The 16,444-nt window shown below is 33.5% G+C and overlaps 1 protein-coding gene across 1 annotated transcript in view; it reads left to right on the forward strand.

Annotated features, from left to right (window-relative positions):
* LOC133191008 (protein bicaudal C homolog 1-like) overlaps positions 1 to 16,444 on the forward strand; it is a 524,664-nt gene that overhangs the window by 402,915 nt on the left and 105,305 nt on the right. The window contains exons 14-15 of the mRNA XM_061326674.1: positions 11,397 to 11,689; positions 12,832 to 12,992. Coding sequence (XP_061182658.1) covers positions 11,397 to 11,689; positions 12,832 to 12,992 — 454 coding nt within the window. The remainder of the gene's footprint in view (positions 1 to 11,396; positions 11,690 to 12,831; positions 12,993 to 16,444) is intronic.

A 16,444-nucleotide genomic window follows, 5' to 3' on the forward strand; every position in this document is an offset into this window, starting at 1 on the left:
ATAAACAAATCAATGAAAATTGTCAATGAAAAAGCACATTAAGCAAAATTATTAATTTAAAGTTTCTTACAATATTTTCAGCACATATGTACGATGTTTAAATTCAGTTTTTTAGTAACACGACTTATAGCGCTGTAAAACATTGTAATTGTTACCGAACTCTTTAGTATGAAAGATAAAATTAATCTAGTTGCAAAATAAATATGTTTATTATATGTAGAATATGTTTATTCTTATTTGATATATAAAACCATTACAAATAATGTGGAATTTAGAAGAGAAAACTACGGACTTATAGAATGAATTACAACGGTTGTAACAACCATACATATATTTCCGTGCCAAGGCGATTCCGTTTAAAATAATGAGAAAAAAAATTAAAATATTTTACAAAGGTATGTGGACGTATTGCATGAATACACTCGTATTTTAAAATTTTAATGCAATAATATATTTATGTATCATTTTTATTTTTTTATGATGATTTATTGAGCAGACTTCTACATGTATCTGTAGACATTTCCCGGCCGTGATTATACTCGGACAAGATGATACAAAGAGGCATTCATATTTTTTGTTGTAGATTAAGTGTTCACAAATTGATATTTAAGTTATATGCTGTTATAGTTTTTATTCAACAGACAAATGAGAGAGAGAGAGAGATTTGGTTTTAGCCCCCCTTTCCTCAAATGTTTGTACATGTACCTATATCAAACAAATATTCTTATTTTTTTTCTAAATATATCAGGCAGTGAAGGTAACCATTTTTTATCTACAAATCCATTTGTTTGACAGTCATAATCGGTTTTTATTTTCCTGCTTCAAGTTCACACGAAGTCCACGTGCTTGTCCTGTCAATCAAAATCATTCGACACTCTGCAGGTGTGAAAGTCTCGTCACACCGAAGACAAAGTGTTAGTATTTTCAAGAAGTTTTAACATTTTTTCTTTTCATTTCTAGCTCTGATTCCAACATTTCTAAAAAAAAAAAATATGAATAAAATACATTGGGAATAAACACTTGGAATGATTAAGCCGCTTGAATTTGAAACATACTCCCTGCCAATTTAAAATATCACCGCCGGCACATGTATATTCTGAACTACTATTGTTTAATGACTTTGTTTAGATGCATGTTTGTTTTGAAACTGAAATTTTTGTGCTACAAAACACATTAACTTCTTTTGAAATGTTATTTAAAATATACTGGAAATACTAAGTAACCGATTTAGGGAAAGGGGGGGAGGGGGGCTCTTAATCATATCGAATGGCAAACATATAAAGTTATGGTGAAAAATATCATTACTGGAGAATCACTTTGGTTATTTTAATGATAATCATGTTATAAAGGCATTTCTCTCTCTCCATAATGAAAGACTTTATATATGTAAAGTAGAAGAAAAATTCTATAATGTATTACATTTTAAACAAATATTTTTTTTAAACCACATGTCAATTTAATTCCCTCTAAAGATATTTAATTAACTGGATATCCACAGTACTGTTTATAATTCTCAGAACTACTTCTAACATGTATTTCTGTATTATTTGAAAAAAAAAATGTGTTAGAAATAAATATTTTCCTATTTTTGCTGCAGTTGGTAAATTAATTGACTTGAATGATTATTTATCCATTAACGATTTGTCGTCTTTAACATAACAACAAAATGTTGCAGTGCTTGAAGTACAATGTATCTGTATATTGCCCATATTTAAATTTAATTTTTCAGCATCGTTCTACATAGGTAACATACTTATAACATTTATTTTCCAGATAAATTTAATAAATAACCTAAGAGCTAAGTTAGAATAAAAAAAAAATATTGTAGATAATTTTTTTCCCATGAAATAATGATTCTTTAAACATGATATGTTAATTATTAAATTAAAAAAACCTGTAAATCCTTACTAAAGAAGGATAAGTCCTTTCACTTCGGAGTTCTGAATGACAATAATGACTGAACGATAAGTGAACGCTGAACGCAGGTGAACGCAAAGTGAACGAACGAAGAGCGAATGCTGAACGCTTTGTGAACGGTGAACGTGGGCGCATGGTGAACGCTGAACGCAAAACTGTGAACGGAGAGCGAACGGTGAACGCACGCTGAACGAACAGTGAGCGAACGGAGAAATGGGAAATGTTTCAGGGACTGTATCTATCTACTATGCCCACTATTGACACAGGTAAGGTGCATGTGTGCGTCCAGCCGTAACTAATCCCCTCATTGTCGTACTCAAGCCAGTCAAGGTAATTGGTAGTGATGGGACATCGGTTAATTTTCATAATCGTCCATCGGTTGGAATCGGTTACTGCTTCCGATGCGATTTTACCGATTATAATCAGATGTCATAGTTTGGTATATAAAAAGCAGACTATTACAATTATTTCATATTATTTCTATAACATGAATATATAAAATATATAATATATTGTTTTTTTTGTTGTTTTTACCTATGTCACACTTTCTATATACAGGGTTTAAACTTAACTAAAATTTCCACTAGCCATGTGGGCTCCTAAAGTTTCATATTTAGGCTAGAAGCCCACAGCTAAATCTGTTAACCCACAATCTCTGTGATTTTTTTTTTAACCCTTTGAATACATCACTAGGACAATTTAAGTAGATACTAATTAGATATATAATGTACATTTGTTTAAAATGAAAATTGAAGTTCTTACTTTGTAAAATCAAATTTCGCATAAATATTTTATCATAGGAAATAAAATTGAATTCAATTAACAATTTTACTATTCTTTTTTGCAAGGTTATATATACGTAATCCCCTTTTCCTGGTCATTGGACTATATACTTAGTAGCCTACTGATAAAGTGCATGACACCGACACATGAATAAGATTTTTTTAAGTTTATTTTTGAAATGTATCTGAATTAAGTAGACACCTAATAAAACTTCCATTTCATATGACTGAGTAATTGGAAATAATTTAATTGGATATCTACCACGTATAAACGATACACAGAGGAATGGAGGAAATTTGGATTAGACAAAAAGACGATCGTTTTAGGGATTTCACAAATCATGTAGTACTGGTAAATGGATTAGATGAAGGATATTTATGAACAATAGGAACATGTTACTTTTATTTATTCAATTGATTGGAAGTTTTAAAGGAAAAAACATGGGGAAAACGTCTGTTTTCAGTAAGGGGACTGGAATGGTCCTGCTGATTTTTAATTCACCACATGGGCGAACGAGTTATAAATTTTATAAGCCCACACAAAATTTTACTCGTGGTACCTAAACACCTCTGCTTCGTGCTAGTTGGCTAGTATCAGAAGCAGACGCCATTTTCTTTCATTATGAAGAAATAAATTTTAAACCAGAAATGGATAATTCTGAAATGTACTTTATTAGAAGTATGTTTCCGATGATCGATTATGAAAAATTATAATTGATCATTGGAATCGGTAGCATTTTTTCATTGACAATCGATGTTTTCTGATTATCGGTACAACACTAGTAATTGGTGTCAAACTGTGTAAACAAAGGCTTCACATACGAAGTTGGAGGTGTGAACAAGGTGCTGATTATCAACAAACACTATGATAGTCCAAATTTTTGTATTGGATAAAACGAAATTCCAATATTTTCTCATCAGAATATCAGGTGAAATTATTAATAAATGTATAAGAAATGGTTTTGTGCTCTGATATTATATTGAAATAGCCGAAATATTCGTTAAACCACAATCTGATAAAATGGAAGCCACTGTATTTATAGTTTAATTTATTAACAAATTATCAAGTACACAGATACGGCACACGCCAAACAAAATGAGGTGCTGATCCAAATAAATTGCATATGCATGTTTTCTCATCAGCCTTTCCCCAAATACCTTATACAGTAAAACTTGTCTAATCTGGCAACCAGTGGTTCCAAAATTTTTGGCCGGATTAGACAACATCCGGATTGGAGAAAATTGAACCGTTATATATCAAGTTAAAAATAATAAATAATAAATAATTAAATAATAAAAAATATAAACAAAGAGTGGTAAATACTGAAATACTTGATCAAACATTTCACTTGAAAAAATCATCTATTTCGCTTGTTTTGAACTCTGTTTGTTCTTCAGATTTTCATTTCTGTTTAAAGTTTTTTTCATTCAGTAACGAAATATAATATCTCTTGGTCATTTATTAAATTTGAAGATCGTTAAATGTTTGAAACACATTCCAAAACCTCATCGTAGCTGTAATTGTTAGGGACAGATTGCTAATTAATTTCTTTCTTTTAAAATTAATATGTTTGAATATTTTGACACTGTATTTGTTAATTTCAAATGTTTTTATGAATATTGGACAAAAATCTTCTGTCGTTATGGTCGTTGTAAACTAGCGACACAAAGGGAACTAATTCGAATTGCACGTCATGCATGCAAAACGAAAGTAGAAAGGAGGTCATGAATAAGTCTCCAAGTTTTTCTACAGACACGCTTTACGCAACCATCTCCTTACTTGAGCCATTAATGATTTATTTATCACGTTTGTTAAAATCTAAACTGTCGATACAGGAGAGATCATTAACCGGACAATAATTACCCCAACGCGAGACTTCTGTAATGACCATCTGGCACAGGTAAAAATAAGTGGCCGGATTAGAGATAATTTGTACTAATTATGAGCAGTTAGTTCTTCAAATAGCAGCCGGTTTACAGAATAGGCAAGATCCGGATTGAACAACATTTATTAAACATAAATTATAAAGAAAATTCTTGGGACTAAAATATTACGCCAGACTGAACAACATGCCGGAATGCACAACATCCAGATTCAACAAGTTTTACTGTAGTTTTACCAACAACTCCTTCTGTTCTTTGTGATATATCACAGATTTCCACTGTCCTCATACATTCAATCGTTCTTGAGACTTGACATGTTCGACTTTAAAATATATCATATTTGCAAAACAAGATTGTGTAAATCTGTAAAATATTCTACTGAAAAGCCTAGGCCTGAACAGTTTTAAGATTTAACATTTCCGTAGCACTATTATTCTCTAAAGTCTTTGGACTATGTTTTATTTTTTTTAATGCAAAATCACATACAACTGCAGGGAGATCATTATTAAAAACTTGACAATGTGTCATTTTCTTTGTCTATTTTTATTTGGTTAAAATCTCTAAAAACTTGCTCATGACAGTTCTAGATGTGTTTATGTTATTTTTGCTTTTCTGCCTTCTCTATACTGACAAATTATCTTTTCCTTACATATTTAAACTGCTTTTATTGCCTATTTTTCTCCATTCTTCACATAGATTTTTTGCTTTAATTAATAGCGCCACACGACTTTTAATACAGACAGGAGATAACTCTTAAATTTTGACCCAGATTCTTGCTGAATAAAAATTCATGAAAATAATACGTTTGACACCCAAAAAGCAAAATAAAAAGCAACGGGGGAGGCACTTTGAGAGGGGCGGGCGGGGATGAGAATCTGAAGATTAATTTTACCTGGCCTTACTTAAAATAGAAATTTCTGTGAATTACATTCAAAATGTTACTCCTCCTACAGTTTTTGTTTGATTTCAATATAACTTGGCACACAAGTAAACTACATTAAGATACATAATTCTATATATTTCTGCATGTTGCAAAATTTCAAATTCAAGTGCTTCTTTTCCTTTGTTATACGTACAGACCAGTAGAGCTACAGTCTCATCAGACTTCTGGTCATACTTTGAATATTACTAATTTAGTATATCCCACATATCTTGAAGCAGTTCTATGATTAGGTTTCTCACCTTATTTTAGAGATATTGATTGACAAATACCATGCCCCACAATGTCTAAGAGGAGTTTTTATTTTCCATGTTTGTAGGCCCATTATTCTGTCCATTATGGGACTTTTTTAAGCATATATGTCAATGGACATATATCTTTAAAAATATTTTAGAATATGAATAGGGTTTCTATTATCAGACTGCATCTGGATAGGGGAAAATGTGTACTAAAAAGCTTTTATAACAATTTTAACAACAAAAACTTCAATTTTCAAAATGTATCAATCAATATTTGAAAATTTACATTGGAACTGTAGTCTTTTATTTTATTGATTAACTTTGAAAATATTGAATGCCTCAATATTGCACAGGACATCATTAAACAACATTAGCATGATAAAAAATGTGTCGTTTACATTTCTCGAGTACAGGAAAAACCAACTATGACGTCACATGTAAGCTAAATAAACGAAATAAGATAATAAACCAACATAAGATTTCTGTCAACATCAATGCAAAAATAACTTTTGTGTTCCCTGTTTAACAAAATTCTTCACCATGTGCTGAATATGACCAGTTTTTAGCTCACCTCGACGAAGTCGAGATGAGCTTATGCTATACCCCCGGCGTCGGCGTCGGCGTCGGTGTCGGCGTCGGCGTTAGCGTCGGCGTCCCGGGTTAAAGTTTTAGGAGCAGGTCCCATTCCCAAGTAACTATAAGCCCTACCTGGACCAAACTTGCATGGATGATGCATCTAGGGATGGACACTACCAAACTTGCTTCGGATGCTGGATCTGACCTAGATTTTCCAGATGAGTGACCAGGTTAAAGTTTTAGGAGCAGGTCCATTCCCAAGTAACTATAAGCCCTACCTGGATCAAACTTGCATGGATGATGCATCTAGGGATGGACACTACCACACTTGCTTCGGATGCTGGATCTGACCTAGATTTTTCGGATGAGTGACCAGGTTAAAGTTTTAGGAGCAGGTCCATTCCCAAGTAACTATAAGCCCTACCTGGATCAAACTTGCATGGATGATGCTTCTAGGGATGGACACTACCAAACTTGCTTCGGATGCTGGATCTGACCTAAATTTTCCAGATGAGTGACCAGGTTAAAGTTTTAGGAGCAGGTCCCATTCCCAAGTAACTATAAGCCCTACCTGGATCAAACTTGCATGGATGATGCATCTAGGGATGGACACTACCACACTTGCTTCAGATGCTGGATTTGACCTAGATTTTCCAGATGAGTGACCAGGTTAAAGTTTTAGGAGCAGGTCCATTTCCAAGTAACTATAAGCCCTACCTTGACCTAACTTGCATGGATGATGCATCCAGGGATGGACACTACCACACTTGCTTTGGATGCTGGATCTGACCTAGATTTTCTGGATGAGTGACCAGGTTAAAGTTTTAGGAGCAGGTCCATTCCCAAGTAACTATAAGCCCTACCTGGATCAAACTTGCATGGATGATGCATCTAGGGATGGACATGGCCACACTTCCTTCGGATGCTGGATCTGACCTAGTTTTCTGGATAAGTGACCAGGTTAAAGTTTTAGGAGCAGGTCCATTCCCAAGTAACTATAAGCCCTACTTGGACCAAACTTGCATGGATGATGCATCTAGGGATGGACACTACCACACTTGCTTCGGATGCTGGATCTGACCTAGATTTTCCATATGAGTGACCAGGTTAAAGTTTTAGGAGCAGGTCCATTCCCAAGTAACTATAAGCCCTACCTTGACCTAACTTGCATGGATGATGCATCCAGGGATGGACACTACCACACTTGCTTCGGATGCTGGATCTGAATTAGATTTTCCACATGTGAGACCAGGTTTATATTTAGGAGTAGTCTCGTTCCCAAGTAATTATAAGCCCTACCTGGACCAAACTTTCATGGATGATGCATCTAGGGATGTACACTTACCAACCTGCTTTGAATGCTGGATCTGACCTAGATTTTCCACATGAGTGAATTTTAGCCATATTTTAACCAAATTAGCATGGATGATGTATCTAGGGATGGACACTTCCAGACTTGCTTTGGATTCTGAATCTGACATACATTTTCCAGATGAGTGACCAGGGTAATTTTTTTGGAGTAGATATATAATACTATGGCCTGTTATGATTAAACTTGCATAGATGGTGCATCTAAGGATGAAAACTTCCAGACTTGCTTTGGATGTTGGAACTGACCAAAATTTTCTTGATTACTAAACAGGTCAAAAGTTTTTTGAGCAGGTCTATAATTAAATCAAACTTGCATGGATATTGATCTTGGGATGTACCCTAACTAGAAAAAAAATATGATGTGAAATTTGCCTTACATGTAGATAACATTCGTCGAGGTGAGCTTCGTAATCTTTGATTACCTATGTTTACGTATTAATACTGCCTGTGTATTCACCAATTATGGTCTTGCTGTACTAACAGATCGTGTGCATGTGCAGTGTAGGGAAACAGGAGTGGATCAATCAATTTCATAATATGTTAATGTTTATAAGAATGTTAAAACTTTTTAATATTTTTATATAAGATGGTGAAGTAAAACACATTGTCAAAATTTTATACAAGTACTGATGATTTAAATCATGTTTTGCACTTATATTAATATTATTAGAGAGTATGGCGTAGATAAACTGAGTCTGTGACCATGTGTCCTTCATCCCCTTAAATGGGAAAAACACTTCTTAATCTTTAGCTCACCTCAACGAAGTTGGGGGGAGTTTATGTGATACCCTCAGCATCAGCATCCCAAGTTGAAGTTTTTGGAGCAGATTTCTTTTTAAATACTATGCCATACATCAATCAGAGATGCATGGAAGATGCTTCAGCTAAAGAATGACCAGGTTAATGTTTTTGGAGCAGGTTAAAGTTTTGGAGCAGGTTAAAGTTTTTGGAGTAGGTCTGGCTTCCAAGCAACTATAATTCTATATTGACCAAACTTGCATGGATAATGCATCTAAGGATGCACACTACCAGGCTTGCTTCGGATGCTGAATCTGACCTACATTTTCCGGATGAGTGACTAGGTTAAAGTTTTTTGAGCATTTTTTTTAAGTAACTATAAGCCCTATAATGACCAAACTTGCATGGATGATACAGCTAAGGATGCACACTACTGTACTTGCTTCGGAAGCTGAATTTGACATACATTTTCCAGATGAGTGACTAGGTTAAAGTTTTGGAGCAGTTTAGTCTAAAGTGAGCCTTATGCTAACCAACTTTTCACTGATGCACTCTACCAGAGTTGTTTCAGATGCTGGATTTGACTACATTTTCCAGAAAAGTGATCAGGTTAAAGTTTTTGGAGCAGGTCCATTCCCAAGCAACTATAAGACCTACCTGGACTAATCTTGCATTGATGATGCATCTACCAGACTTGCTTCAGATGCTGGATCTGACCTACATTTTCCTGATGGATGATCAGAATAATTTTTTTTAGAGCAGGTCCTATCCAAGTAACTTTAAGACCTACCTGAACCAACTTGCATGGATGATGCATCAAGGGATGCACACTACCAGATTATTAGTTTAGTGTGGGACTTTGCCTTACTTAAACATTCATTGAGGCGAGCTCTGTAATGTCTGATTACCTATGTTTGTCATTATTATGATTGTTTTACCCCCCTCCCCCCCCCCCCCCAAAAAAAAAAATTAGAAAAAGGAAGAAGGAGAGAAATGTTTTAGTTACATTGCAAGCAAGTTAGATTTCAGAGTTAACAATTTAAGTGCTGTATTTTACAGATTAATACCAAGATTGAATATAATGTGATTAAATTGATACTGGGAAAGGCATTACCCACTAGTTTAAAAAAAAAAAGCAAAACATTCTTAGTAATTTGATACTCATACACAACCAAATTACAGTAAATGAATAAAAACAGAGATTTCATGCTCTTGCCAGTACAGTGGTTCCCGTTTTATCGAATAGTCAAGTTGTCAGCCTTGTTTTATCCGAATAGCCGAAAATTAGAATAGCCGATTGCTTCATACCGAGTCCAAAGATAGATGCATAGAGCTACATGTATTGATAATACATCGTAGGAAATTTCCAGCTTGCACATTCGTTTTCTTTTGACATGTTTACTTAATAACTTTACTAAAAATAATTTATTTCACTTTTTTCAAATAAATTGACGTATAGAATATATTCTTTGATAGTTATTGCCATCTTTCTTCAGCACATGTTTACATTCCTTCTTCGATGGTCGCCATTTTGGAAACGGAAGTAGACTAAATGCTTGATTAATAACTGTAAACTATTTTTCCCTGGATAGATTGTAAATTAAAAATAAACAAAAATATTAAATATATGTAATTGTTTCGTTTTTATTTGTTTCTTTAATACGGTTACGTATTTTATACTGTGTGTGAGTTTACCAGTCTCGTTCTTGTCTGCTGAAGAGAGATTTCGAGAGCCATGTGGAGAAAGATGGTATGAATTTTGAGACGTATTTTTATAGAACGGTCCATTTATTATTTTTACCATAAATTTTGCACTGAAAAGTGAATAAATATTAAGCCAATTGACCAAGTTAAACGATTGAATAGGCTTATTTCATTATCCAAGTAAATTGTCATACACAAGCTAATCAGTTTAATAAATAAATTTCACGCCGAAAAAATTGCAAATAATTGTCATAATTAACAAGTGCATCATTGAACCCAAGCTGATCACCACAACTGTAATCAAAACATATCTATTTACTATGCCCACTATCGACACAGGTAAGGTGCCTGTGTGCGTCCAGCCGTAACTAATCCCCTCATTGTCGTACTCAAGCCAGTCAAGGTAATTGGTGTCAAACTGTGTAAACAAAGGCTTCACATACGAAGTTGGAGGTGTGAACAAGGTGCTGATTATCAAAAAACACTATGATAGTCTAAATTTTTGTATCGGATAAAACGAAATTCCAATATTTTCTCATCAGAATATCAGGTGACATTATTAATAAATATATAAGAAATGGTTTTGTGCTCTGATATTATATTGAAATAGCCGAAATATTCGTTAAACCGCTATCCGATAAAATGGAAGCCACTGTATATGCATAATTCTAATATTAAGTAATGGCTGGGTTCTTGTTAACGGGTCATCTGAAAGACCTATGACTTTCATTTCTAGTGAAGGGCATTTGGCAAAAAAAAAAACAACTCACTATTTTGTGCTAAATTCTTAGGTTTGACTTGGCACAGGGAATGAGAAATGAACCTCCAGGATCTCTCCCAATCACAAAGAGAACACCCTACCACTGAGCTACTGCAGCCAGTTTCATTGATGGAAGAGCCCACATACTGCTTAAAAAATTCTTTCTTACAATTCCTAGGCTTGAAAACTGGTTTAAACTACTTGAGCATGAATGGTTTGATTAAGGGAATTCGAAGTGTTTTAATATGAAATAAAGGAGGAAATGTTCAGTGGATGTAAGTTAAATTTATTTTATCCACATGTCCAGACAATCTAGTTCACAGACTGTTTACACAAGCGGGCCACTCATTTTTTTTGACTGGATCTGTCAGATGTACTTCAGTGTCAAACCCTGGTAATCACACCATGAAAGTTTTAAGCATGCAACCTTTACAATTTTGTCTTTCTCTGCTCTAAAATGATAATTATTCAAATTTATTAATTAGCTCCAGAGATGCCATGAAAACAACAGAAGAGGCAAATTGCACCAGAAGTGGAATAGAACTCCAAAATCTTCAAATTCTGCAAAATGAAATTCAGATGTTGCAGAATTTGCAGGAAATTCATAAGCTTCAAAATCTTGCAACAGAAGTAAATATGGAGAACATGAACACAGTTGATATGGAGAGCTTTCATCAAAATTTTTTACAGTTAAGAGCAGCTAATGATGCTGAGTTGATTGGGAATTCCTATTCTTTGGTTGAAGATTATGAACAAAAGAAACTAATGGCAACCAAGGGTAAGGATTAAATTTCCATACTTTCATTTTACATTACATTTTAATTATTTGATTAAAATTTGTAGATACGGTGAAGAACAGCAAAATACAAATTATTGTAAGTTTTTCCTTCATTGCACATATAGAAAAAAAAGCTTAGAAGTACCTGTATCAAATATCACAAATATTTTTGTAAGCAGTATCAAATACTGTGGAAGCATTTAAAATTTAATTTGTCAGTATTCATGGACCACCAAAATTTTACTGGTTTGTGGAGACATACTTTTTGTGGGTATCTCATATTTACAGAAGATCTATTGTACTGTTACATTTAGTTTTTGTTCATGGGGATGTAAATTTATGGTTAAGGGTAAGCCAGAAAATCAATGAACAATGGTCCCCCCAAAACAGTGATGATTGAAAATAAGAAGCTTATAATTGATACACAAGGCTGTTTGAAAATCAAAAATGTTTGTCACAATTCCAGTAATATTTAGACATTATACAGTAAAATTTGTTTAGTACGAACATGGATATTGCGAATTCACAGATATAGCGAAGTTTTCTTGGATCCCCAGCTATATAAATTTTACGAATTCCTTATACGGATATAATGAATTACGTATATAACAAAGTAATTTCACGAGTCCCAGTGACTTCGTTATAACCGAGTTTTTACTGTACTTCGATCACCAATTAGTCAAAGAAAATTTTTAGAGGATCATTCATGTTGGATATTTTATGACCCTATCTTAAGGAAAAAATATAATTTTTAGGTCACATGAATTACTCAGATGACCTTTCACTTTCTGTTTCATGAATAAAGATGGAAAGAATGGGTGGGTCTTAGTACTATATATTTGTTTCCATATCATGTGACATTGTTCACCAGTCAAGAATTTATATATGGGAGTTGAACACTAAAACATTTAATAAAGAATTGGTAAAGGATCGATATCCTTTGAGGTATGAAATAAAACAAAACAAACAATTTCTAAGAATTGTAGTCCCCTATTTTCAGTGTCTTAGAGGTTCAAATGCAATTATTTAAGAAATAAATAACTGATTTATCTAAAGTATTAAAGAAATTAAGGCTGGTCTGCCAAACATTTACATTGGAACAATTTTAAAAACTGTGGAATTAATTTAGTTCTTTATTGCAGCTATGCAAAGAAAACCAGATGGTGAAACACGCAATCCAACAGACATTTGGTCTGGAATGGGTTTTTCAAAGTCCATGCCAGAATCAGTCATACGAGAGAGAATGCAAAAGTTTCAAGGTGTCCTTGCTTACTGTGAGCCAACTATGGAAACAACATATGAGGTAATGCTGATATTCTGCAGCATATCGTCTTGTAACTTCTTTGAGCTTTTCTGATCACATTTTTTCAGTGTACATTTGTCCATTTGTGTAAAATCTTTTCATTTTCACTTCTTCTATAGAACCACTTTGTCAATTTCAACTAAACTTGCCACTAAGAATCCTTGGGTGAAGGAAATTAAGTTGACTTGTTTAAATGAAAGGCCACACTTTCCTTTAAGGGGAGATAATTAAGATTTCCAGAAAATTTTATGGCAGTCATGAATTTTTTCTTAGGAAAACACACCGAGCCAGTTCAAACCTGACGTTCATTTACTGTTTAATGCATACCAATTTTGATGAACAACTTTTAAAATTTTAGATGCCAAAAATCACAACTTTTGTAAATGATTGAATTATGCAAACTTTTACAAATATTTGGATAGGAAAAACAATTTCCAAACCCTCCCTCAATCAGTTTTCTCAAAACCAACCTCCATCATCAATTCACCTGTTTTCCTGCCATATTTGGAATAGATAAAAGGTTGCATAAAAAAATATTTGTAATTACAATATATATTTTATACATTTACACCTCTTTGGAAAATTTCTAGACCCCTGCCTTGCTTTGGATTCATCTACCTACCAGTTTTATATAGTTTTACCTTCATTATTGGATTCCACATGTTATGTAGTAAACTTATTTGATCATTATCAGTTGGAATTCATAGTGTGTTTTAATTGGATTATTAATTTATTACAGCTGCACAATAATATCAATATTCTAGCATATTGCCATTCGTTGAAAAAAATTTCATATTGCAATACGTTTTAAGATCATCTGAGCTGAAAGCTCAAGTGAGCTTTGCTGATCACCTGTTGTCTGTCATCCATCTGTCCGTCTGTAAACTTTTCACATTTTCAACTTCTTCTCAAGAACCACTGGACCAATTTTAATCAAAATTGGTACAAAGCATCCTTGGGTAAAGGTGAGTTTAAATTTAAAAAAAAAATTTTGTATTGTAGTTTGTTTTTTTTTTAATCTGTAGATTACTGTTTATTTCTTTCATTTTTGATACTCCACCCTTTTCTTTCAAGGAGGAATTATTTTTATTTATATATAACAAAAGATTAAATAGTTTATGACAAATTTATTACTGGAACATTCCATATTGGACACTGGGGACTGACAACGTTTACAGCTAATGAATAAATCGGCTAAAATGAAACATACTGAAAAGATAACACACCCAAAAACCAGGGTGAAATAAACTTAGCCCTTGTAGTGCCGGTCGTTGATAAAGCGAGGACCCAGATAACGCCATCACAGTGCCAGTCGTCGATAATGTGAGAGCCGCCATGTTTTCCGTTCATTGCCAGTCGTCAGTATATCGACTTTACACACATGACGTTTTCTTTCATATTTTAACCAATGAAATAAAGGGAATCCATTCATTTCAATGTTGTTTACTAAAAATAGATAGATTTTCCAGTTGTTTAATGATATGATTGGCTCTTGATGGGAAATTCCTTCAAGTATTCTTAGAAAATGAAACTTGTTGATCGCGTGCTTTGGGGAAAGTTTGAAAACAAGATGGAGGTTGCAGTGAAGACGCTCGATTGAAATACACTTTTACAGCAATAGCATGCAGAAAATAAAAGATTTATTTCGTGAAATATATCTAAATTAAGATTCCAATGAAGAATTCTGATGATTTGATTCCATGGTCATGAATAATACTTTGGAGCAGTCACTTTTGAGGACACATGGATTTAAAAAACTGCGCGTCACCAGTTTCAAAGGTGAAAAAAATCGATACAACTGTGTCAAATGATCACAAACTGATTGACATTTAAAGTTTATTTCTGATTACTTTATTGAAGACGTTTTGGTTAAAAAAAATTACTATACGGCAGATATATTCAATACTTCACAAGAAAGAAACAGAGAGCCACAATCGGATTTCCATGTCCAATAAACAGATGTCAAAAAAGGACTTGTAGCAATCATAATTTTATGTTTCAAGATGTGAAAGTATAGCCAGTAGTAACATGAAGGACTAGCTCTTACAATATAGTAATCGCAGAAATCTACTATGAAATAAATAATGACATTAAAATACCAATAATTTCCTTTTTTTTAACATTTTAAATGTAAAATTTTAGTTTAAAGCTTTTGTAGTTTTTTACCGAGTTGAAATATTAAAAAAAATTCTTCACAATTTTCTTATTTTGTTTTTTCTGAAAAAAAGTTGTGTAGATTGTTATCAGAAAAAGTGATTATAGAATGGTGATAAATAAGATAATCTGCAGCATATGCAATTAGAGAGAAATTTATAAATCAGCCTGGCACAGTCAGCAGCTGGACCTCCTTATCAGCTCGGCACTCAGAGATGCTGCTATCTATAGCACCCCCGGCACTACAAGGGTTAAGCTGAATTTGAAGCATACTGTAAAAGACCTAGAGGATTCCGAGTTGGATCCATTCGCATGGTCTTACTGCACAGAATTTAGAATGGGACTAGGCACACTAGTTGAAGATCCTACTGCATTTCTAGCCAATGAATTGGCATTACCAGGAGCAGGAGTAACTGCTGATCTGGAAGACATAGCAGCAGTGTTTGCATTATTTGCATTATTCCCGAATATTGTCCAAGTAAATTCTCTTTAGCGCACTGTGAGAAAGTGACACATTAATAACAATTCCAAGATCCGATAATTTCTGTTTTAAGACAACTACAGTCCAATTTGAAGGATTATCCGCATCTTCCAATTGTAAGAATGGAGATCTCGATGGTGATCTACGACCCGTGGCCATTGTTCAAAGTTCGAAGTTCAAAGTTAAAACTTGAATTACACGATATAAATATTGTAAGGATTGTTACTAACACACGCATATGATTAAATACAATTCCAGGTATGTTTGAATTGTAAAATTGATTGTTATATAAATCCATAAGGTAAGGATGGCAATTGATTTAAGTAATATCTGACAACGAAACAGTGGCTACTGACGCTGAAGGTAAACTGAAAGCGAGGCTGTCTAAAAATAACAGAGTACAAAGAAAGGTACCAAAGGGGAAATTACAAAAGCCTAACCTATATGTAATAATAAATACAGTTCATATATATGAACAATGATTATTAACATAACAAATAATTTTTAAGGTTTTTTAATGTGAAATGGTATAGTGATTTTCAAGGGGAAAGTTAACTGCAAGTTCTCTTTCTTAAGGTCAGACGACACATTCCTTAATTTATATCTCTTGGTATTTGTGATTTCTAAATTGTTTTCAATATGTTTTAAGAAATAAGTACACTAAAAATTGCGACATTGGCAATTAAAAAGATTACCCATAAGGATTATATAAGGAATATATCACACTCTGGTATCTTGCCCGGTAAGATACGTACTTAATTTTTTGTGAGGAAACTTCTTCATGTAGCAATACTTCATTGACAAATTCTTGGGGAAA

Source organism: Saccostrea echinata, unplaced genomic scaffold (assembly GCF_033153115.1).
Source record: "Saccostrea echinata isolate AGI-Se365-2 ecotype Australia unplaced genomic scaffold, CSIRO_AGI_Sech_v1 ptg000022l, whole genome shotgun sequence".
NCBI classification, from domain to species: Eukaryota; Metazoa; Mollusca; class Bivalvia; order Ostreida; family Ostreidae; genus Saccostrea; species Saccostrea echinata.